The following is a 25,299-nucleotide window of genomic DNA, read 5'->3' on the forward strand; positions in this document are numbered from 1 at the left end:
TTGGCGCCACACTTTTACAATTTCAACAAGTCTGGCCCTTCAAACTGAAAAAATGCTAAAGTTGTCTGAAACCTGCAAACATGGTGCACCAAAACATTGACATGTGCCATTGATTTTCCAGGTTGTGGGAATCTCGATTCAATTTGGCCAATGTCTAGGGAGCACAAGACAAGCTGCAAGAGACACAGAATGGGCTACCACAAAAGTAAACAAACAACCTAAAAAGTCTTATGCCACAAAGTGCAAACAAACAAGAACTCTCCCCTTTACAGCGCTCAGAAACACTGAAAGTCCCTCCTGATGTTCTTGAAGAAAACACAAGCATAAAACACAGAGAACTCTAGTTCATCCAAAAGCCAGCATGCCACCTCCTACATCACCTCTGACCATGCCATCTTCAGTAAATCTTCGTATAAACAAGTGCTAAGAGGTCAATTTCCGATACCTGCCCAATGCCCAGCAGACTTTAATTCTACTGAAAGCTAGGAGTCACTATTACGGTAAAGATAAACACATACACAGTTAATGGATCGGTTTCCCATCAACTGAAATATCTCAATGGCACATACCTCACGCAGAAAACATGCATCAAACCCATAAGGGCTGCACTATGGCCAACCAATCTCTAACAACACAGAATGTTAAAGAAATGGGTGACAGGCTTTCTTTAGAATTCCTTCACCTTGTACAAAAAGAAGAAAGCTTGATATTTCTTGGCCTCTCTGGAGCTTGAGACCCTAACAATAACAAGAGCCGGTTATAATGTCTTGCACAGCCTCAAACAGATCCCAGAGCAGAAGACAGGAGCGTTCACTGAATCAGAGCAATTACATGGATATTTGTTGGGTTCCATTGGGGTCCTCTTATTCCCCAATGTAAAACACATACATAAAGACAAGTCTCAGGGGATGCCTAGACATTCAACCAGACAGAATAAGACTTTCTCTGTTGAAACGGATTACAAATAGCAATGATTTGTGGGCTGCTCAAACCATGACGGGCTTCCTTTCGAAAGCCTAGGTTACCCTCCTAACATCGCTTATAAAGCAAATAACTTGGTGATAATAGCGGATACAGCATGCTTCATGAAAGAATGTAGTCATCGCTGATCCAGCCTACCCACTGGACAGAGCTAACAAGGGTCCTAGTTATGGGTCGGCTACTGCATTACAGGTAACCCTGGACCTAAAACCAAATTCACAGGCAGATTATAAAGACTTCAAAATCACACTGACAAACACTTGCAAAAGAAACATTGGCCGAATTCAAAATGTTGGTGCTGAAAAGAAACTCAATTCGAAAACAAGTTCCCTAACTGGTAACATGACCCAGCAAGACCAAAAACGGAAGCCAGGATTTCAGTCAAACCCACCACCACTATGAATCTCCTTAAAGACCTTACTCATGCCTCTTCTTCTTGACGGACACCTGGCTCACCCCGACGTCGTCCCCGACATCGCTACGGCTATCCTCCCGCCCCACATCTCCCTCCCACCACACAAAGATAGCCCAGAGGGAAGCAAGCTGGTACACCAAAGATCTCAGACTCTCCAAGTAACATTGAAAGCAGCTTGAACACTGGTGGAGACAAATACATAACAACAACAGGAGAACCTTTAAATCAGCCCCCCCCCCGACAACACCACCAGCAAATCAAGGACACAATTCAATTCAAAAACTTTATTCGATCATTAGTTAATAATCATAAAAGTACATACATACATAAGTAATAAAACATGAGGATACAGCAGATTTTAGGATAATCACATATCAAAAAGCATGTTATTCCTCAAGCATATCGCCTTTAAAATGAATACGATTTACAAAAAGGGGGTGGTGATGAACAGAGTGTCTGAGTTAAACAGACCACTCTTACCCAGTCCAAAGATCAGGGCTTGATCCATCACCGTTATTTATCTCACTGCCCCATCCCAGCTCAGAACCTGGCTATATGCAAATCAGTCTGTCCCTGGCCCAGTGCATCATGGGAACAGGGCAGACTAAACTACCAAGCCAATTCTTCACCAGAAAGGAGACAAGCTACCGGGGACCGGTTTCTGGCATCTCAGCCTTCTTCGGCCCGGCTTGCTTGAATCCTGATGGAGCAGTGAGAAAGGGACTCATGTCTGAGTATACCCTGCCACACCTATAGTGGCCAAAAACGATTTATAAAAAGGGGGTGGTGATGAACAGAGTGTCTGAGTTAAACAGACCACTCTTACCCAGTCCAAAGATCAGGGCTTGATCCATCACCGTTAAATATCTCACTGCCCCATCCCAGCTCAGAACCTGGCTATATGCAAATCAGTCTGTCCCTGGCCCAGTGCATCATGGGAACAGGGCAGACTAAACTACCAAGCCAATTCTTCACCAGAAAGGAGACAAGCTATCGGGGACCGGTTTCTGGCATCTCAGCCTTCTTCGGCCCGGCTTGCTTGAATCCTGATGGAGCAGTGAGAAAGGGACTCATGTCTGAGTATACCCTGCCACACCTATAGTGGCCAAAAACGATTTACAAAAAGGGGGTGGTGATGAACAGAGTGTCTGAGTTAAACAGACCACTCTTACCCAGTCCAAAGATCAGGGCTTGATCCATCACCGTTATTTATCTCACTGCCCCATCCCAGCTCAGAACCTGGCTATATGCAAATCAGTCTGTCCCTGGCCCAGTGCATCATGGGAACAGGGCAGACTAAACTACCAAGCCAATTCTTCACCAGAAAGGAGACAAGCTACCGGGGACCGGTTTCTGGCATCTCAGCCTTCTTCGGCCCGGCTTGCTTGAATCCTGATGGAGCAGTGAGAAAGGGACTCATGTCTGAGTATACCCTGCCACACCTATAGTGGCCAAAAACGATTTACAAAAAGGGGGTGGTGATGAACAGAGTGTCTGAGTTAAACAGACCACTCTTGCCCAGACCAAAGATCAGGGCTTGATCCATCACCGTTACTTACTTATTGTAAATATTTTTGTCCACCCTAAGCGTGGAAGGGTATTCTCAGATGTGAGACCCTTGCTCATTGCACCATCAGGATTCAAGAAAACCGGGCCGAAGACGGCTGTAATGCCAGAAACCAGTCCCCGGGAGCTTGTTTCCTTCCCAGTGTAAGAATTGGCTTTTGTAGTTTGGTTTGCCCTGTTCCCATCATGCACTGGGACAGGAACAGACTAATTTGCATACAGCCAGGTTCTGAAACTGGGATGGTGCAGTGAGCTAAAAAACGGTGTTGGATCTAGCCCTGATCTCTTGACTGGGTGAGAGCTTTCTGCTTAATTCAGAGACTCTGTCCCTCACCACCCCTTGTTGTAAATATTTTTGTCCACCCTAAGCGTGGAAGGGTATTCTCAGATGTGAGACCCTTGCTCATTGCACCATCAGGATTCAAGCAAACCGGGCCGAAGACGGCTGTAATGCCAGAAACCGGTCCCCGGGAGCTTGTTTCCTTCCCAGTGTAAGAATTGGCTTTTGTAGTTTGGTTTGCCCTGTTCCCATCATGCACTGGGACAGGAACAGACTAATTTGCATACAGCCAGGTTCTGAAACTGGGATGGTGCAGTGAGCTAAAAAACGGTGTTGGATCTAGCCCTGATCTCTTGACTGGGTGAGAGCTTTCTGCTTAATTCAGAGACTCTGTCCCTCACCACCCCTTGTTGTAAATATTTAAAATGAATACAGCAGTAAAAAAACAGATGTCCTGCGAATCAAGTCCAAATAAAAGCCCCATGGCCGATACAATAGTGGATACATTATATTTTTTAAAAAGCGGTTTCAAATACATTTTCCGAAGGTGAAGATAAAGAGGGCAGAACAGTAAAAAGTGCTCTGTGCTTTGCTTTGTGGACCCGTCACATGGACAGGGGGCAGTAGTATAGGTCTTCATAACAAGATACGCGACAAGCAAATGAACAATCCCCATCCGTAATCTTGTCAATACATATTGGTGGGATCGGATAGTAACCATTTTAAGGTATCCTGAGAATCCCATTTCTACCTTTATGTATCTGTCGTAAAAAACATGTGTGGAGAACTGAGCAGTAGCTGCATTACGCTTCACCATACTAACCCTCAAAAATTCATGTTTAAGCTCAGTCTTCGGGATATCTAAAACACAAAAAGGGTTATCACGCACAGTAAGATTAAAAACATCTTTAAATGCTCGAATAATATAGTTAAGCCAGGGGATACGGGAACATTTATCCATGTGGAGACAGTCTAAAATAATCTTTCTTGTGAAACCCGTCTGTTCCTTAATCCATATAGATCTCCATACTAACAGGGGTCTTAATCTGATCAAGTCAGATAGATGTTCTAGACCATGGGTACTCACAAACTTTCTGTCGGGGGCCAAATTTACAGTGTGCTTTGTGGCCGAGGGCCGCACTGTTAGGGGTGGGGTTAGTGGGGGCGGGATCAGTGGGGGGCGGAGCTAGAGTAAAAAAAAACCTGTTTCAAAACATCAGACAATGCGACAATGCTGTTTTTCAAAATCAGATGTAACAACAAAGAGCACATTTTGATAATACATTTTTAATTGAAGGCCTTTAGTGAAAGTAGAATAGCAAGTACAAAGGCAAATGGAATGGGGAAAAGTCTTTTGCACGGCACTTCGTTTTTGCACTAATTTTACACTTCATGTCCACAATTAATTTCTTGTACTCAACTCAGTTTCAATCACTCATTTTCAATAACTTGCACTCACACATGAATTCTCTCTTTGTCTAACTCTAATTCTCACTGATTCTCTCTCATTGTTACAATTCATTAAAACTTTTATTCTTACTCTCACTCACTTCACTTATTCCATTGTGGTCTGCTCTGCTTACTCTGGCTTATTCTTGTGCTTTTATTCACACACATCGTTTCTCATACACTCAAGCTTTCTCACTCTTACTCTCAATCACTCATTCTCACTTTCTCACCTCCGCAGACGTACTCCTGTTTACTCAAAGTTGCGCTCACTCCCACTCATTCTCATTCACGCTTACTCTCATTCACATTCCCTATCATGCCCTCACACTCATTCTTACTTATTAATCCACTCTCACTTGCTTGCAGTTACTTTTATCCTCACTTGCTTCGACATACTCATACTCACTTACTGACAGTCAGTTTCATTAATTCTTGCTCACTACCTGTCACTAGGTCTCCCTCTCACTCACACACACACACATGCATTCACACACATGCATTCACACACATGCATTCACACACGCATTCACACATACAGACACAACACACACTTTAAATCTTTTTTTTTTACTTATCCCTGCTGCCAGTTAATGTCCCGTTCCAGCTCCTGGTTCCAATTTGTATTTCGCTATCAGTGAATAATAAGATATTATTCACTATTAGTGTGATAACAAATGGATCCTTATGCCCATAATAAAGGCTTACCAATTCTGTGTTCTTGGCACTGATTTGCCACTTGTGGGGTCAGGGATTCCTAAGGCAATGGTAGGAGTTGCAAGAGGATGGCCAGTTGCCACAGCTGCAGACCCTGGTAGGCCTTAAATATCTTAGATTTGGTGTTATTGGCACTCTAGACTGGCGAAATACTGATTTCCAGAAGAGATTTTTTTAACGTTTATTTTCGTGGGCTGGTGCATTCTGAGGTTAGCAGCTGAAACCACGCTCCATTACAGGCAGTGTCGAGGTTCCATGTATGTACGCAGGGTGCATCACCTACTCACCATGTCACAGTCAAGCATAGAACTGTGAAAACATGCACAAAAAACCGCTGTTTATTGATGTTGGTCGTGTAAGTTTAAAAACACACGATTCTCAAACGTACTTTAAAAAGAACAGCGCCATCTACTGTCACATGCACATGCTTAAATATGCAAAACCTCGCAATAAACTAATCCCCTCGAAGATCCCGAAGAATATGTTCACATTTATGGCAAACCCCGAAGGATATCTTTACATGTTGGGTTATAAGAAGAACTAAAAATAGAACCAAAAAAACGGGTGACCAGAAATAACAGTGATGTTAATTGCATACACTTGTTTCGGAGGCGATGAGAGGCAGCAATTATTACCACGGGGCACTGGCTCTCATCTTCTTCAGTTGGGCACACTCTGCTTTCGTTGGCGCTATGGTGAGTCCGACGTAGGTGGGCGAGGACAAAGGCAGGTAGACAAAGTGAGCAATATGCAGAGCCTTCTTTTGTAACCCTCACCTGCCGCGACGCAATCCTAAAACGTCACAGTGGCAGGTGAAGGCGGGGCCCGCAGGTCAGCATGCAAGTATGTGAGGGCGGGGGCGCAGGTCAGCATGCAAGTATGTGAGGGCGGGGGCGCAGGTCAGCATGCAAGACACTAACTGTCTGCGCATGCCCCTTTCTCAGTAAATGCGGCCCCCCGAGGAATCACAACAGCAGTAATGGCCAAGTCCGTGACAGTTGTTGTTTTCCCTGGGGGGCCGCAAGGAGAGGTCTGGCGGGCCGCAAATGGCCCGCGGGCCGTACTTTGAGTACCGCCGTTCTAGACCAACCTCCTGATGGATCAGTTTTGTTGAAGCAGAAGATGGTAAACACAAGAGTTTTTTGACAAATTTGTTTTCCTCCACCTGGAGCATATTGTTATTACAATGGCCCCACACTCCTGAGCCATATAGGGCCAGAGCAACACATTTATGGCGGTATAGGTACAACATGTCTGGTATCCGTCTTGAGCCTAACTTGGATGCAAACTTAAATATGGCAAAAGAACACTTGGCCATATTAGCTCTTACATTAATCATTTCTGGTGCCCACATCCCCCCACTGTTGAAAGTGATACCCAAATAACAGAATTTGTCAACCACTTGTATAGTTTGGTCCATAACTGTAAAAGGCCTTAAGTTTTTGATTTTCTTCCCGCAGGGCATTATAAAAGTTTTTGAATTATTGATTTTTAATTTTCTCCCATTAATAAAATCTGCAAATTTATTCATAAGTTTTTGCAGCCCAAGAGGAGTTTGTGAGAGCAGAACCGCGTCATCCGCGTAAAGCAATATTGGGATGGCAAGGCCGTCAGCGGTCGGTGCATCTGCATTGACGGTCCGTAGTTCAGAGTCAATTGCATTAATAAAAAGGGAGAAAAGAAGAGGTGCAAGGACACATCCCTGCCTAATTCCAGAGCCTACTTTAATACTAGGTGTACACTCCCCCGATTGCCCGTAACGTATCTTAGCCGTCAAATTCCTATAAAGTTGGGCCAAGAAATAAATAATATCATGTGGAGCACCCATATCCAACAAGGTTGACCACAGAAGGCCATGGTCAACCAGGTCGAAGGCGCTGGTCAAGTCAGCAAAGCAAAGAAACAACAAGCCTTGTTTTGCCCGTGTATATTTGCCTATAATGAGGTCCAAATTAATGCACTGTTCTATAGTGCCTAACCCCTTACGGAATCCAAACTGGGAATCCGCAAGGATCCCTTTACCTTCAACCCATTCCTCCAGACGACTCAGTAGTACCCTACTCATAATTTTTAGGGAAGCAGTGAGGAGAGAAATCGGGCGATAGTTTTTTGCCTCACCCCTCGCTCCTTTTTTGTAAACCGGGATAATGATTGATTCCCCCCCAGGTCTGCGGGGCCGCAGTCATTGCAGCTGCATTAAAAACCTTGGTTAACAATGGGCTCCAGATGGAAACCTCGGCTTTATAAAGATCGACGGGTACCCCATCAGGGCCCCGCACCTTCCCCCCCTTACTGACCCGGATGGCAGCATCCACCTCGGAGACTGATATTAAGAGGTAGGGGGGTAGTAGCAACAGTCTCCCTATCACCCCCTGCAACTAGTCCTTAAGGGTTAAAAATACTAGAAAAATGAGCCACCCATTGTTCCTCAGTCACCTGAGCAGACATTACCGGGGCTTCTTCATTTTGAAGAAAGGGACTGTTGACAGTGGACCAAAAAAGCTTGGCATCCTTAAGATCCACTGCCTTAGTCAGATTGTTCCAGGCCTCCTCCCTTAGTTCCTGTTTCCTGTCCTTCAGATGATTTGAGTATTCCCTTCTCAGGGCTCTAACTGCTTCCTTATCCCTGGGTTTACCCTTAAGAGCGGCTTTAAGTCTTTGTAAGGATTTTGTACATTCCCTGTTAAACCATCCCCCAATGTTCCTAGGGCCTTTCGGTTTTATACCAGTTAAGATTTGTGCAATGTTTTTATTAATAATATCAAAACTAGCTAAAATATCAGCATTATCCTTTTCAGAGTCAAGACAGCATTCCACCTCATCTATACAGGCTGACACTATGGTACATAGTAAACGTTCCTCGTTTTGCCTACCCCATTTAATTCTAGGGCCATTGGGTCTATGTGGAACTACATCTGTCACTACACCATGCAACGCCTTTTCCTTACCCCCCCACAAGGAGAGATACATTGTTAAACAGTTGTGGTCGCTAAGGGCTGGGTCGACTATTACGGGTGAGGAACACAAAGCCATATTACTGGAGGAGGCGATGAGGTAATCGATAACCGTGGCACAATTCCTACCAATAAAGGTCGGTACCGAATTTCCCTCACTGTCTACGCCAGGTAACATGATGCATAAATCCATTTTAAGCATAAGAGTGTTTAGAGATTCCCTATAAGCCGAATGTAAAAAATGGGTCTGATCTTCCCCCACCTCACCCCCGTACCCACACACCCTTTTGCCAGCGAAGGGGCACATGTGAATGTTGAAATCTCCACCCCACAAAATATCAAAGGACACACCACTGCAACCGCACAGCCTTTCCACCTCCGCTTCAAGTTCATCAACCATAGCTGTTTTAGAGTGGTTAAAGACATTGTTATAGTGATTTATTACTAGAACATTTCGCCCATTCCTATGTTGTAACCACAACAACTGAGAGTGCAGACCGACAGTCCGGTGGATTTTCACTTGAACCGGTAACCTCACAGAGAGCAATATCACCAATATCACACTGGCTCTCCCCATGTTGGATGGCTGTGCATGGCAGTTATAGGCAGCATACCCATCAAGATAGACATCTTCGGCCATCCAAGTCTCCTGGAGACACAAGATGTCAAATTGGGTTATAAATTCTAACCATCTTAGACGATCTATCTTATTATTCCACCCAGCAATATTCCAACTCGCCATCTTATAGCCCCGTTCTGTTAAACTAACAGCCTCAATAGATAGTGGGGGCGTATGAATGTGAGTTACTTCCCCAGGCACGGGTTCTTCAGATAGTCGAGTAGGTGTCATACTTCCATTGGCCGGGGTAGGAGAATCTGGGTTACATTGAGGCTGTCCAATATTACGTACATCACAACCAGAATTACAAGTAACATTATACCCATTGGGTGAGTTAACTTCAATTGAGCCTTTTCCCCCCGTGCATACGCCCATGTCTCTCCCTGTGTCTCCACAGAATTCCTGACGGACACCTGGCTCACCCCGACGTTGTCCCCGACATCGCTACGGCTATCCTCCCGCCCCACATCTCCCTCCCACCACACAAAGATAGCCCAGAGGGAAGCAAGCTGGTACACCAAAGATCTCAGACTCTCCAAGTAACATTGAAAGCAGCTTGAACACTGGTGGAGACAAATACATAACAACAACAGGAGAACCTTTAAATCAGCCCCCCCGACAACACCACCAGCAAATCAAGGACACTATATGCTCATCCCGGACTGACAGACTCATGAACAGTGCCAACACCACCGAATAAATCTTCCGAATTGTGAAAGACTTCATCTTCCTTGCTGCCAGTTCCAGCTCCAACACTCCCTTTCAGGACCTCAGCAGCTGGCTGACCTACGTACTCCATGACAAAATAAGTGACAGCTACAACTTATACAGCCAACTGGACCCGTTCTCCCTCGCCGTCCTCCTACCCGACGAGATGACCCACCCAGGAATAACCCCGACTTGCTCGCCCATGATCTCTACGACAAACAGCCTCAACCATATGATCCATCCACTCAGGAGCCACTTCTAACCCTTGCCCACACTTATTCTTCACCAGAGGACTCAACCCCATCTGCTCTACATTCATCCCGAGGCTCAACATCTCCTTTGCCTCTGAAACCTTCACAGAACCCTAGAGGCATGCCATCCTTCTTCCCCTCCTAAAGACCTGCAGACACGGTCTATCTACTGATCTATTTCCCTGCATCCCCAACCAAGCACAAAGCCTACAAAAACTTTACAGACTACTTTCAGACAATCTCAATGACAACCACCTCCTTGACCCCACTCGGGCTGCAGAGCCAAACACAACATCAAAACCACTCTCATTGCGGCCACGAACGATATTCATATGATCATGGACAAAAGAGACACTGCAGCACCCATCCTGCCCGACCTTTATGTTGGTTTTGAAACCATCTCACACCCCACCATCAACCATCGCTTCCACAACTCTGGAATAAGAGGGCCTGAACTCTGATGTATCTGCTTTTTCTTTACAGCATGATCACAGTCAGTCAACCTGGCAACTTACACCTCTATGGCCACCAACCTGATCTGTGGAGTCCCTCAAGGATCCTTGCGCCGTCCTACGTTCTCCTCGTCAAGATCATAAGAGCCATCATTATCTCATACACAGACAACACTTAGCTCATCCTCTACCTCTGACGACGCCCAACACCAGGAACGTCTTTGCAACCTGAATGTCTGAAGTTAACAACTAGATAAAAGTCTATTACCTTAAACTGAACTCCTGAAAAAATAGAGGAGGAACTTCTCAGAAAGGACACCGACCTTTGTACTAAGACCTGGTGGCCAGACAAACTTGATAAGCACCTAACCCTATCAGTTAAGCAAGGAACCTCAGCAAAGAGGTGGTCAAACAATTCTCGATGGCCAACCAAGTCTATACTGTAGCATCATCCTGCTCCCACCCTGTTAACTCCTCAAAAGTATCTTCAGTGGCTCTAATTCGACATCCGTAGAACAGTCACCCAGCACCCCTAACCAGCAAACTAGACTACTGCGCTGCTCTCAAACTGGGCATCTTCACCCACCTCAGTAAACATCTCCAGATCATCCAGAACGAAGAAGCCAGACGTATGCACCAACTTTACCACCCTCAGACCATCCCCCCGTACTCACATTACAAACCACCTTAAAAAAACAGCACAACCTGTTTACAAACACGGTTGCTTTAAACTTGTCACTTTCTCATACAAAGCACTAGATAATCACGTTCCCCACCCACCTGAACAGCTAAACCGGCTTGCTCCTACTAGCTCACACCCCCTGCTACATTTGGAGTACAGCCGGCGGCGATGCTTTCTCAAATCTGACAGAACAGTCAAATTCACTTTTGTGTCATTTGCCTGCATTGACAGATGATGAACATCTCATTACTTCCTAGAAGAATACTCAAGCGCCCGCTTCTTTCGTGCCATGTTAACAATCTAGATAACATTGAGAGTCTTCCCTGCGGTTAGAAGCAGTCTGTGTTGTGCACCCCATTCAGCTAAATTGGCCACTAGGACAGAACAGCTGTGTTAAATACACTCAATCTCCATACAAACACATAGACTAAAAACATATGGCAAAGCATTTTACACAAAACACAGCCCTATGCAAGCATTATGGATGTGAGGACAAGATATTCCTCTGTCCCTTGTCCCCAACATTTCCCCTGGCTATAAGCAAGCCACAGGAACAAAAAGGAGGGAAACGTAAAAAGAAAATACATCCTGAATACTTGCATCTAGTGACGATGAGTGTGAAGTAAAGGCACATCCAGCCTGTGGCTGTAAGACTCAAGAACAGCCTGAGCTTGAGCAGAGCAGATGCTAAGCTCAAATGTGCCCCCGGGACGCAAGGTCAGTGGACAGACCTAGTTTCAATGGGAAAGGACACAGGGGGATGAGGCTATATGAAGGGGCTATATGTGCATTAAACAACTTCCCCCATCAACCCCCCTTCCACAAATCCACGTCAAGAGGTAGGTCATGGCATAAGAGCGAGCAAGAACCTACCAACCCCTTTCCCAACCCCTTTCTAATGTTTAAATACTGTCATCTGAGGGTTGACAATTTTTATCGTGATTTTTCTCTTAAATTTAAATACATATGTAAATGTGTTAATTCTGTAAAACAAAGCAGACAAGTAACAGGCTCTGTTTAGTAAATGTTGGTGGACAGTTGATACCTACTGAAGGATAGAAGCTCAGTCTTCTTTCACATTATAATGAAACTGTCACAAATTGAAATCCCTGCCCCACAAGTAAGCTGGCATCTGTCAAGGAGTACTGCTCACATCAGGCTAGCACACAGAGCTCTGCTCAGTGGTGGCCATATACCATACAAAAACCTATAGCAAACACCACACACAAGTATTATTTTCTCTTCAGAGTTTGTTGGCTCCAACTTGTGCACACTTTTTAGAGTTCTACCCAACCCAATCCAAGACAGAAGACAAGTATTTACAGCATATTAATTGCATGAAGTTTTTGTTTATAAAGGTCATTTGGGAGGTTTAGTCTACTAAAGGTCTCTGTGCTGCTTTACCTACCTAAAACAAGCATTTGCAAAACAATCGGTCTCACCTTTGGGACCTGATATGTATTCAGCTATGCAGCACATTCGCCTGGTTGCAGAAACATCTATTGTTCTTTAACATGGAGGGAAAGTAAGTACCAAACTGCGTGACACGACAGGTATGGGAACACATGAAGAGAAATATTGCCTTTCAGAAGGAAATGGTATAGTCCAAAGCTCTGGTTTTAATATAAAATCAGGGCCTTCGGTGGTCATATTACTGAAAATACAAGTTGAAAATAAATATTATTGTCTGCGGGTGCTCATGGAAGACAATATCTATGTACTGGAATCTAGAGAATGCTAAAGTGATTCTGGTATTTTACAGACTTCTGCTGGTCGTTGTCTATCAAGTAAGTTAAATAGAGGCAGTTGCCATATTTTTTTTTTTTTTTTTTTAAAAGAAAGTACCTAAGCAGAAAGCAATTTTGGTATTTTACTGACCTCTACTGGCCGTTTTCTATCAAGACAGTTAAATATAGGCAGCTGAAGAGGAAAAAAAAAGTCCCCAAGCGGAAGCAGACAAGCCCTAGGACTGATCTCCAGAGCCCACAAAGTACATATACATATAAGTTTATATTTCAGGAGGCGCTCCGGCACCTGCACATGCGCAGACCCGCAGTGACTGTACTCTAGTTGTGTTGGAGACACTGCAGAGACATTGACTGGCCTCTTGCTACTTCAGTTAGAGCAGCCTGGACTTCAACAGAAACGCAGTGAATCAGATGAAAGTTTCGGCGGGACACATCAGGAAGTGTTTCAATCCGGTAGGGAAACCAGAATGTATCGTCCAAACAAGGGTCTAATGAAATCTTGTAGAACATAAACAAGGCTACGAGTTACTTAGGACCAGTAATTACCAAACGCACACAGTGGGAAAAAAGAGTTTCAAGACGTAGAAAGAAAAGTTATTTGCCTCGAACACCAGTTCTGAAATTCATTAGATGTCCCAGATTAACATTCTTGCATCTCCTGCCACCTTGTGGCTTACTCCGGAACTGGTATTTTAAAAACAAAAAGAAAAAAAAACCTCTGTGCATCATCAGTTAAATATTCTTTAATTAGACCGTGATGACTTTTACAGGAACGGCAGAATTCACGTGGATTCCATGCATTTGTTATTGTGTGTTTTTGGCTGTAGATTTCTCGTCAGGGGAGAGGGTTGTTTGGGCCCTTGGCAGAGCCGGTCTCTGATCCCAGTCTCCCACCCACATCAGGCACAATGTCTTTTTATATTCAGTTGTAAGGCCCCAATCCCTGTCAGAATAGCCCGGGGCTGCCCTGCTTCCCATCATCTATTCTGCTAGATTCCAGGTCTCCCTGGTTTGGAGACTCGTGCCACAGTCCCCTGAAATGTGCCTCCCTGGGATTGTGCATGCTGCTCTACAGCAGACTGTTGGAATCCCCTGGAGATGGAGGTCCCCGCCATGTGCATCTGCTTTGAGCATCGAGGACTACTGAGTCCATGTTATGGCTTGGCTTTGGAGGTTTTACTAGTAAGAGTCTTTGTCCTCCCAGCCTAGAGGAGAAGCGGTTATCAGTTCAGGTTGTGTTCTCAGAAGCAGAACAACTAATGCTCCTGATGACCTCTAGCCTTTTAACCCATCCAGCAGTCACCAGGGGGTGATGGAGAACACAGTGGGAAGAAAGAGTAGAGGGTGTTCTGTGTTGGGATTCTTCAACCCGACTGCACAGGTCATGGTCTATCGCCCACCATTCAACCAATGCAAAGCCACCAATCAGGTCTAGGAGGAGATCAACCAACCAGAGAAGAACCCACAGTAGGACATCCAGCACACCACTCCCTATGGAAGTTGAACTCATTAACATCCGTAATACACTCAAGCCCACCACCTGGGAAAAGGACATTCTACCCTAAGGAGGCGCCTAGACAAAGGCTGGACATTTAGATGTTAAGGGGTATTAACAGGGTCACTGGAAATCTGCAATTGTGTCGGTGCAGTTTTTTTTGCATAATCATGGGTCTGCCATATCCGCTACATAATCCATCATTTGCTTTATAATCTGCAAATTTTAACAAAGCAATTGTTTCTAGATAAAACGGTTCAAAAGGTACTAAAATTTCAGCTACACTTGTTGCCGTGCAGTCGAAGGTCCTTTGCAAAGGTTGGCTTCTCGCCTTCCTAGTGCTATGTCTGGGTATTAAACTGAGGTGTAACGAGTGTAAAAATGACAAAATAACAAAGTAATACTACCAGACAATGTGCTGCATTACTCCACACTTTATTTGCCTTTTCTTGCCGCATAATTTACTTAACACTGCAGCATAATTTGGCCCTCTCCTCCCACATAATTCCAGTGGTCCTGGGGCGTATTAATGGGTCTTATTGAACTCAGACTGATTAACTTATCGCCTCCCTGAGCGAGTCTTGGGCTGCATGGTCTCATTACCACCGAAAGTCAAGATCTAACAAGCATTTACAATGCAACGGTCTCGCCTTTGCAAAAGTTACAGCTATTAGCATTGTAAATGACAACATTTTTATTTATGTGTTGGTTTTGAAAACAGATAAATTACTGGCAGTCAGTTACAATGTCATCAGCTTAATCTCTTGCAAATGCGCGACCTATTGTATTTGCAATGCAATAGGGTGTGTATTTACACTAGTTTGACCTATTGACATTGCAAATAACGCGTTTAATTTATGTTTCAAAAACACACCCACACACACACCCAAAAACACACACACACACACACACACACACACACAGAGCCACACACACACACAGAGCCACACACAAACACACAGCCGCACAAACACACAGCCACCATCTTTCTTACATGGCGACTGTTGGACTCTAATTTTCTGGTGGAAGGGCTGTCTCAAACAGTGATCTAGCCACGTTTAACTTTTTTTTCCAGCAATGAGTAAAGTTTAAGCAATTCTGTTTGTAATTGGGTTGCTTTTTAGTTTTGCTTTTATTAGTGTTTGCTAAATGTTTATGGTGCTCTTTTTGGCTTTTTTTCAGTTGTGTCAGGTTGCTTTGGAAGAGGTTTTGCCAACAAATGTCTGCTGAAGTGAGCATGTGCTCCTCGGTGTTCACAGCCATAGACCACCATGCTGTGGATGTCTGTTGTGTGGTGGGACTCTCTTATTCTGTGTGATAAGAGGCAGTAGTACATGTATGCGCTCTGCTTCCTCTATTAGGACAAGTTACGATTGTGCAATGCAACAAGACTTGTCGGGTCCTTCTTTTTTAATGTATCCAACACAGATTGTCGTCCCTCTCGGTTGGCAGGGTTATTTCAATTTCTTGTACAAAGCGCTAAAGGTGACCAAGAGAGATATCAGATTTTTTGTTTACAGTCCATGTCAGCTTCTTGAAATACTTTAAGTCATTTTCGCTCAAAGTACGTGAACGTAGTTAAGTGTGAAGCCTGAAGTTTGGGCCACTGCGTGAGCGGTGGTCTTGAAATTCCTTGGCTGATAACGGAGATGTCCTATCCACTATAGAAATGCAATATTTAAAGGTTGGGTACACCAGGTCTCAAAAGATGCTTTCTTGCTCGATTGCTCACTCCTTCCACACCATGAGATGGACGAAAGTACTCAAACATCGTCTGGAGAACGTAAACTGCTGTTTCGTCCAGGGGTCATTTTGAGGCGCAGATATTCTATGCTCCGCGGTAAAGTCTCATAAGACATCCTTGGAAGAGCGGCTGGACCCTGCCCACAGGGCCGGGGAATCGCCGGTGGGCAGGGGGAGCAGAGATGACCGTGCGGTTGAAATCACATCCCACGCATGGATGCTGCTGAAATAAGCTTTTTAGATGTCCACAAAATATACTATTTTCGGAGGTTTGCTAATGCAAAGGGCAGAAGGAGCAGGAGCCAAATCAAATCCGTGAAGATCAAATTAACATATTGTGTTACAGAGCAGTAAATAACTTTCAAGGTTTCCCCACCAACAACTCATCGCAGGCTCACCCACGATGCAATGAATACAGCCATCGTCTACGTACGACAAATGCGTCTCATGCTTTTTGGGGTGACCGCATGCTGTATCTGCGCCCTTTCTATTTAGTGTCAGCGCTGCTCCGACAAAACAAGTATTATATGCCCAGATTCAACACAAGACAGTACTATGTGATCTTGGGCAAATCATTTTTCTCTTTGTCCCTCAGACCTTTATCCGCTATAAACTGAAGGCGTTCTTAAGGACCTGACCTTTCTGAAGTGCTATTAATAACATTGCCACTTACGAATGAAACTGTATAATACAGCTGGCTCAGGTCACCCTCCTTGCGCGACTCGGGTCTCTGCAGCAGCCTCTGCTCTGCATGCAATGGCCGCTAGAGGGCAGCAGCCGGGCAAAGCCGCCACCGGGGTCAGTCACTTCAGGCTGCTGGGCAGACAACGCCAGCAGACACTAGATTCCCGGGGACATGCTTCACGGCTACAAGGTTCACAGGAGTGTTGTGGATCAAACTGAGAAAAGTTGCAGTTACCCGCTTTAGAGTATTTTATGCACGTTCAGTTATGTGGGGTAATGGGATCGCTTAAAAAGCACCGATATTCAACAATGCGCACTAAATCAAAGAAAGAAGCATGTAATAAAAGTGCTTGAATTTTAAAACCCCCGGAAATTTAAATGGTACAACGTAGATTTTACATGGCCGAGAAGCCCTTCAGTATTAGAAAGTCCAATTTCAAAATCAAGAGACAATTTCACGAGGTACAGCAAGTAAAGAAAATATGCATCTTATCAGAAATGGGTACAAGTTACAACACTGCCAAAATGTGCATGACACACAGCCCACCAATACAACCCAATACAACCTGGGGGTTGTCACACTGGTACCAAGGCACAAGCAAGAGCTATGGGGTGACTGCCCAGGAAGAATGAGGCACCTCATTTCCAGGGTGAAACTCCCATAAAGCGCCTCAAAGTGGGTCTGATCACAGCGCATTGCGTCTTTGACTTGGCTTAGAGCGCCCACTCGCAGAACCGGTGATGCGCTTGTTTCCATTATACCAAAATAAAAGAAATAGAAAACATCTATTTCTTTTATTTTGGTATAATCGCGGCACCCGTGCTTTACTTGTAACGTTTTGAAAGTAAACCGCGGGTGCCGTGATCATAATAAAATGAAAGAAATTTCTCTTTCAGAGCCGTCCCGCTTGGACGGCCTCAGCCTGACTTACTGCTATGGTAAAAGGTTTATCATCTTCTTTATGGGACCATATGTTTCGCCCCATAAAGAAGATAAGAAACCTTTTACCACAGCAGTAAGTCAAGGGAGCCAGTCTGAAAGGGACAGGGCTAAAAGGGAAAGAAGTAGGTCACTGGTACCTCTTTTCCAATGGCTGGCCACCGTTTAGCATGAACGGTGACGCCAGCCAATGGAAAAGAGGGGCAGGGCTTAACCTAGCTAGTGAAACGTACTCTAAGTCATTAAATCTCGCCAGCTCGACTGCGCATGTCTGTGCAGCCATCGCAGGCCGAGACCTAAAAAGGGTTACTTGGTTATTTCAGTTTGGGGTTTAGCAGTACTGTGGCCCCAGAGCAGAGTGGTAGACAAATACATTTGAAGCCCGATACCCATGTTACACAAACCTTTCGTTAGAAAGCCCTTCTTTTGTTGCATAACTAAGCTTGTGTGTAAAAAGGCTTTTCTGCCACAGTCCAATCTAATTGGCTCCTTGGAAAGCATTTACCATCTTCCAGAGTGGGCTACAGGTGGGATCTCTGAATGCCGCCCTGTTTTGTCCCATTTCCTTTCCTTTGTAAAGAGTCCTGTATGTAAGGGCAGTGACCATAGACATTCCTCAAGAATCTAACGATCTTTTTTCAATGTATTTTTTAATACATTTATACTAGCCATTTAAAGGAATGACACATAACTCCCAAGAGGGAGTGCAACACAGACCCATGTTACCATTATAAAATGCCCCAATGCAAAAAATGTACTTCAATTTCTAGTAAAGCGAGCCATAACATTTCTGTAATCCTAGAAAGTGGGGTCACTAGCCTAGGCAACAGGCTACAAGTTAATTAACGGAAACACGGACAAAAACTGAAACAATTTTAGAACACTATCTTGGACACTATGCACCGACCAATTTTTCACTTTTGCATTCCCCGAACACATCAACCAGCCCCCTTCCCTACTTAAATCACCCCGGTCACTTTTTGGTAAGTTCTTCTGCCAACATTCCAAAAGGAAAAAGGGAAGAATCAACCTTTGAGGGTGTTGGGACTCAAAATGACTATATACCGCCATTGGTTACACTCAATCTGGCTACGAGGCAGATTCCAGTCTAAGCTCATCTACAGAAATGTTGTCTTTCTAAAAAAAAAATTCTATCAATAATGGGGAGTAACAAATTGATTAACCCTTTACTTCGCTTTTCTCTACAGTGCCAAACTGTCACCTATAGTGCTTCACAATGCTCTCATACGTGTACACAGAAAGGAGTTGCAGCACATACATCATGAGTGTAGTAAGAAAGAAGTATGTGGATTTAGTTGCCCACTATCCAACCTCTTGCAGAATCGAAGGACCCCGTTGGTTTCAGCTGTGCCCTCATTTCCCTTAAACTGCACCATTATATATCTATATACATACATATACCCACACACAGAAACACACTAGGCCAAGCTGAAGAAAAATCATGTCCCCCAGTTTACCTCCACACCTTTCTTTCACTACACTGCACATACCCCATAGGCTAACAATAGGACACTGCAGTCCTTCAGTACTTCAATGGCACCACATTGAGCGCGATTAACAGTCACAGGCGCCATCAAGTACAAAGCACTCACCTGGTCTTTCAAGCAGACTTTGACAGAACAGGGGCAGTAGAGACCTGTTTGCATGTAGGCCTAAGAAGACTTCCTTAATCTCAACAATTAAATCATAAGCTAAGTAATTCGTGAATACGAACACACCACTCAGCCCATGATGTTCTACTGACGAATGAGTAAACTCGCTCCACACTTACCCGCAGCTTCGGCAAAGTGGGAGAGGCTTTCACCTTCTCCCCCTCTTTCTCAACTCCACTGTCCTCATCTTCAGCAGGAAGGGATCCATCAATCTTAGAATTGCTTTCACCATCTTCAGCATCACTGCTGTCACTGCCAGAGTCCTGAAGGCCAGAATAGACACTCTCCTCGCTGTCAGTCAGATCACTCTCAGAGTCACTCCTGCCAGGGTCCACAGGGCTGAAGAGGGGCAGCTGAAAGAGACATGCAGAGTCCACATCATTACTGAGGCGCTGAAGGGAAAACATGCAGAAAATATAAAAGAGCTGCCACTCTAGCAGTGAGAGAGTCAACAAACAAGTGGTGCTATGGAATTAGACTTGAAGGCATCACCTGGTCAGCAGGACAGATTTTTACAAGATCTGGGAAAATTTGATAGCATAAAGCAAAACCACAGTCCATGCAAGAGATTGCCAGAAACTATAAAAGCAAGCTTATTCCAACTCAATAACCATATTTTCTGAAGTAGGAAACCATTGAGGCTTGAGAGGTCTGTGCCAGACGAGGACTATGTTACATGAGCACCTTTCAATCTGAAAAGCAACCAGAATCTAAAGGTTCTTGGAGAAGCTATTCTTTGCTGTTTAAAAGCCAAAGCTGTTCTGCTTGAAGGCAGGAGGAAAATAAAATGAACTTACAAGATAACTAACTTCCTGGCTCTCTAGTATCCAAGTGAGAACATAGCCAAGATATTGCTGAGCCTTCACCAGCACAGTCAACCCTTCAGCAAGGAGGAACTCAAGCAGCATTGTTATGTACTGAATAACTGTGTGAGAGTGGGCCAAGTCTGGTGGACAGGAGCAATGCTTTCCGTATCACTGGTAATCTAAAGAAATACAGTGGTTACAAAGGGGTCACTCGTTGAAGGGGATTTCAATTAGTGGTAGGGATCCTCCCACAGATACGTAAACACTAATCTCAGTATGCAAAGGAAAAGATCAATTCTTCCGATTCACAACTTAATATTATTTTGGCATATGCGGTTTATAGACAGCAAATGGTACAGATGATACAGTGCAATGTGAAAAAGCAATAACACCATACAAATGTGAGTAGAAAGAAGCTGCAGTCAAACATACTGAATGGTAAAGAAATGTAACTGCAACAGCCCCCAACCCCGGCATTGGACGCTCCTTAAGTATGTGGCTAACCTGGGGGGATTCCAGGGATGAGATTTCACAGGCATCTCCAACATTGAAGACGTGTGGGACACCGGCTGTATGAAATACTTTAAACTAATGTCAGGGGACATTGCTTTCCATAAGAGCCAATTCTTTAAGTACTTACAGCGAAGACATGCCTTGGACACCTATGCTGACGAATTAAAAGACAATGTCCGAGATCCACTCCATGGAAGCTAAGATCACCATTGCAGAGCTCAGACAGAAAGGAATATCACTAAATCGATAAGTTCATTGATGGTTACCTCCACTGATCTCTATCAGCGTCGCTGAGACAAATGGGGAAAAGACCTTGGTGTCTTTGATGATGAGGGATGGACTGAAGCTAAAATGCTCTCTAGGTCTTCTGACAATATAGGCCAGACTCAGAGAATTTCAGTATTTACACCGTGTATACTTCTGGCCCGCTAGGCTGTGCCAGGGCTCCATCAGCCACATGTTGGCGCTGTAATATCACAGAGAGGGTAATTTAGGGCATGGTATATGGGAATGCACCATCATTGCCCCATATTGGCGTACAATATACACACACACTTAGAGAGGGTCATGGGATACCACTCCAAGCTAGACCAGAGGGTGGCCTTGCTGGAAATCATGGATGGTGGAAGTGAGGCCAGTGTACACGCTTACTGGAAGGACCAGGATCCTTAATTGCTTAACAGGACATAGTGAAGAATTGGCAGAATGATGCTTCTCTGACATTTGGCGAGTGGACGAGTGGCGTGAACAGATGGTCAGTAGCGGAGAATGCAGTCTACAAGGCCAGAGGCTACCCAAAGAAATACCAGATGTTGTGCTCTACATGGATACAGCACAAAGAGGCCGGATATGTCTGGCAGGAGACAGAGGGGGGCGGTGAGATGTTAGAGGATTGCCTTGCTAGGGTCTATTTGGGCACTGTGATGGGACCACGTGTGGCCAGTGTGCGAGACTACAATTAACACATACGCTTAAGTGTTGTTATGAAAGAGTACAGCTACCATTTCGGTAAATATAATTTGGTGATATACTATGTAATAAGGATTGAAATACTCAAAATGTTTTATTAAAAAATTGAGTATAAAATGACTTCACACCAAACAAGAAACTCTAAACAGTATTTCGAAAATAATATTTGTTAGGGTAAGCAGTTAACCCTTAATGAAATAAATCATAGGATCTCAGCAGGACCGAAGCCATCTGTATGCAGGCTATGTCAAAGAAGCAGATAATGAGGTGGGGTGGGACCATCAGAGCTAGAACATGTACCAAAAAAATAGAGTGGTCAAAAGATGATAGCACTGACAACAAGCAATGAGGAATAACCTAATACGCAAAGAACTTCTAAGTAAATGTTCAAGGGCCAAATAGATTTTCTACTGAAGAGGTAAATACAACTATAATGTTATTTGGCACATAAAGCCCTTAGTTGAAAATTGACAGGCAGGTTCCAGACTACTTGTCTATCATAAGTGAAATGAATAGAATCAATCAGGGCAGAATGAATCACATTTATCGGCAAAACTACCATCAGCTGAAAATCATTTTTTCACAATACGTGTTAAGGAAATTGAAGTAATCCAACACTGGTTTCAAAATTTGACATCATCCGCCTTGCAGACAGTGAATTATGTGAAATTTATTTTTAAGAAGAGTGAATAAGATATTGTAGGAAAGTATGATCTGCTTCGATGGTTACCCCCACTTTTTGCCTGGTGCTATGCTGTTTCAGACTAGTCTGACTGGGATACTGCTAATCAGGACCCCTGTCTCTGTGTTTTCTCCTCTAAATTGGTATGGGGTGTACTTTGGAACATCCCAGACTGGACACTGGTGTACCCTTATCAGTCCCTAGTATATGGTACAGAGGTATCCAGGGCATAGGTCCACCAGGGGTCCCCATGGGTTGAAGAATGCATTATGCCACCCATGAGGGATCACTCAAACTGTAACTATAGGCCTGCCATTGCAGCCTGTTTAAGTGGGTGCTAGCACCACTTATGACAGATATAAGTTTCCCTATATCTGAGGTCACTGTACTTAAAACTTACAATTCACCCCTAAAGCAGGCCTTTCGATCCTGAGGCATGGTGCTCGGTTCTAAGTGTGAGGGTGCCCCTGCATGAGCAGGACACCCCTACAACCTTTGGAGTCCATTCTCCCAGGTTGTAAGTGCATCAGTCATTACGATACATAGAGTGGCCATCCGTCATTACGCAATGACCATCTCTAAACTGGCTGTAACGAACCTGATCAGGTCTGGTATCTAACATGTTGGAATCAAACCCAACATGGTAAACGGTGTGGGTGAATGATTCCATGCACTGTAAAGCTCCCCCAGGAGCCCACAGTGCTCCCGGTACCAGTCTTTTAGACCCGGACAGCACAACATGGCTGCTGCCGACTAGAGACAAAATTCTGCTCTCCAGCTGCTGAGCCAAGCTCGAGCATGGGGAAGGCAGAACAATAGGTATCCTGTCACAGGGAGGTGTGACCTCCTCCCAGACCATGTTTAGTGTATTGGGGCCGGGTGGGAGCGCTTGCCAGCACCACTCTGTCTGCTTGAGGGGCACATTTGGTGCCCTCCTTGAATGGTCCTGTTCAAACCAGCTCAGGGAGCCGTTGGCTCCCGCTCTGGTGCGAAACTGGACAAAGGACATTAGAGTATCCTCCCCACTGTCCGACCCCTCCCCTGGGAGGGAACCCTGAATCATCCCGACCCTTTCCTTCAGGTACTTAAGGGCTTACCTCTAGGTGGGTCCCTAGATTTGCCGTGGGACAAGATTAATTTCAAGACACCACTTCTTCGACCATCTGGGTACTCTGGGCTTTGCTCCTCTGGGCATCAAGGCTGCAACTAGGAAGACTCCTGCTGCTCCTGGTCTGATCGTCCTGCTCGTCTTCTGCAACGTCTGTGTCTGTGCTCTATACAGGAACCTTCCAAGGCCTGTGGGCATCCAAGACACCTAAAGGAATCTCACTTGAAGCGAAGGGCTCACTACCCTGCAACTGCAGACACCGCAACTAAGCTGACCGGTCTGTGGATTATGGGCTCCCATGGACTCCAAAAGGCTCAGCCACACAGGTGGTGGTTCTTCACATCCCTCGAGGCCTTCCCTGTCCTCTCACCAAGTTTGAGGCCAGTATCTGTCTTCGGAGTCGCAGGAATCTTACCCCTGTGCACCGTGTTGACTTGCTGTTGCAAAGGTTTGTTGGCTTCCTTCCTCCCAGATCTTCAGGATCAAAGTAGCCCAAACCTCAAGCATTTCCTGTGACCTAGATCTTCATCCTCACCACATCACTTGCACCATGGGCCAGCATCTTTGGTGAGCTGCTCAAGGTACTCTTGCGACTCCAAAGCCTCCGGCCTGTGGGTCCTCTCGAGGGTCTACTTTGATTTCTGCAGACTCCCCCGATTACTCGGGCCTGCCCTGACTCCCCTGCTTGTGCTGAGTCACCTGGACCTTGTTGGCCTGTCACTGCAACTTCTTAGATTTCCATGTTTGTTGTTGCCAAGGCTTGTTGGTGCTCTCGACAGACACTGACCCCTCAACTCTCGACATCTGACGTAGGACAGATCGTGAATGTCTCCTGGTGAATGTTTTGATTTGTTCAGCATTCAGTCCATTAATTGTGTGTCTTTTGCTTACTGATCATCCACAGCGTCACCTGGTCCGCACAGCTGCAGCTTCAAGGTCACCGTCGGCTCCCCTGCAGCACTCTACATAGGTGGGCATTCATCTTCCGTGCCTCCTGGTCACTCCTGAGTGGCATAGACTCTGTCTCCTCTGCTTGCAGGTACTTCTCATCTTGAATCCACCTGTGGGTTCCACCGGACCCTTTCACCTTCTCCAGCATCTTCTTGAAGTAATCCATTGAGTTTGGCGGCGGTTTCTGATGACACTTCACACCTATGCACCCGGCTTCCCTGGTGTAGGTAACTGATTTGCAAATGGCATTTTGGCAAAAAGAAAGTCTAGGATAAAATTATTTTGTAAAGAAATGTATCGGAATGTCGAACTGAAAAAAATATTCTCTTTTTAGGTTTTGCCTGGCGAAAGCTGCGCTCTGCGCAGCTTTTTCCCGCAGGCGAAAACCTAATGAGAACTGTAGTGTGGTTTGGGATCGGCCCTCGTCATTTATTGGCTGGCTCCATAAATGGAGCCTAGCCATTGGACGAGGGGCCTGTCCGTCAATGCCGGACCAGATTCGGGGGCGTTCCCGAGATTCTTTGGCTTTTGCCGACGTCACGCGACGTCAGCCAAAAGCCGGGAACGCCCCCGAATCTGGTCCGGCATTGAAGGCACCCGGAAGAAGTCCAGGTGAGTGCTTGCTTTAATTTTCCGCTGTTCCCACCCCCTCTCCTGCTCGCAGCGTCTCCCGTCCCCGTTCCCGCCCCCCTCCCGCTGGTGACCGTGCTTTCCTCTACAATGCCCGTTCCCGCCCCCCTCCCGCTCTCCGTGTCTCCGGGCCCCCTTTCCCGCTCTACAATGCCCGTTCCCGCCCCCCGTGTCTCCGGGCCCCCTTTCCCGCTCTACAATGCCCGTTCCCGCCCCCCCGTGTCTCCGGCCCCCGTTCCCGCTCTACAATGCCCGTTAATCTGCTCTGCTGCATCGCCTTCCTGCT

General features: G+C 45.3%; 1 protein-coding gene across 1 annotated transcript in view; it reads right to left on the minus strand.

Annotated features, from left to right (window-relative positions):
• LOC147669886 (uncharacterized) overlaps window positions 1-25,299 on the minus strand; it is a 69,810-nt gene that overhangs the window by 23,213 nt on the left and 21,298 nt on the right. The window contains exon 2 of the mRNA XM_086948175.1: window positions 19,474-19,707. Within this exon, the coding sequence (XP_086804301.1) occupies window positions 19,474-19,707 (234 nt within the window). The remainder of the gene's footprint in view (window positions 1-19,473; window positions 19,708-25,299) is intronic.

Source organism: Lissotriton vulgaris, unplaced genomic scaffold (assembly GCF_964263255.1).
Source record: "Lissotriton vulgaris unplaced genomic scaffold, aLisVul1.2 SCAFFOLD_1542, whole genome shotgun sequence".
Lineage (NCBI taxonomy): Eukaryota > Metazoa > Chordata > Amphibia > Caudata > Salamandridae > Lissotriton > Lissotriton vulgaris.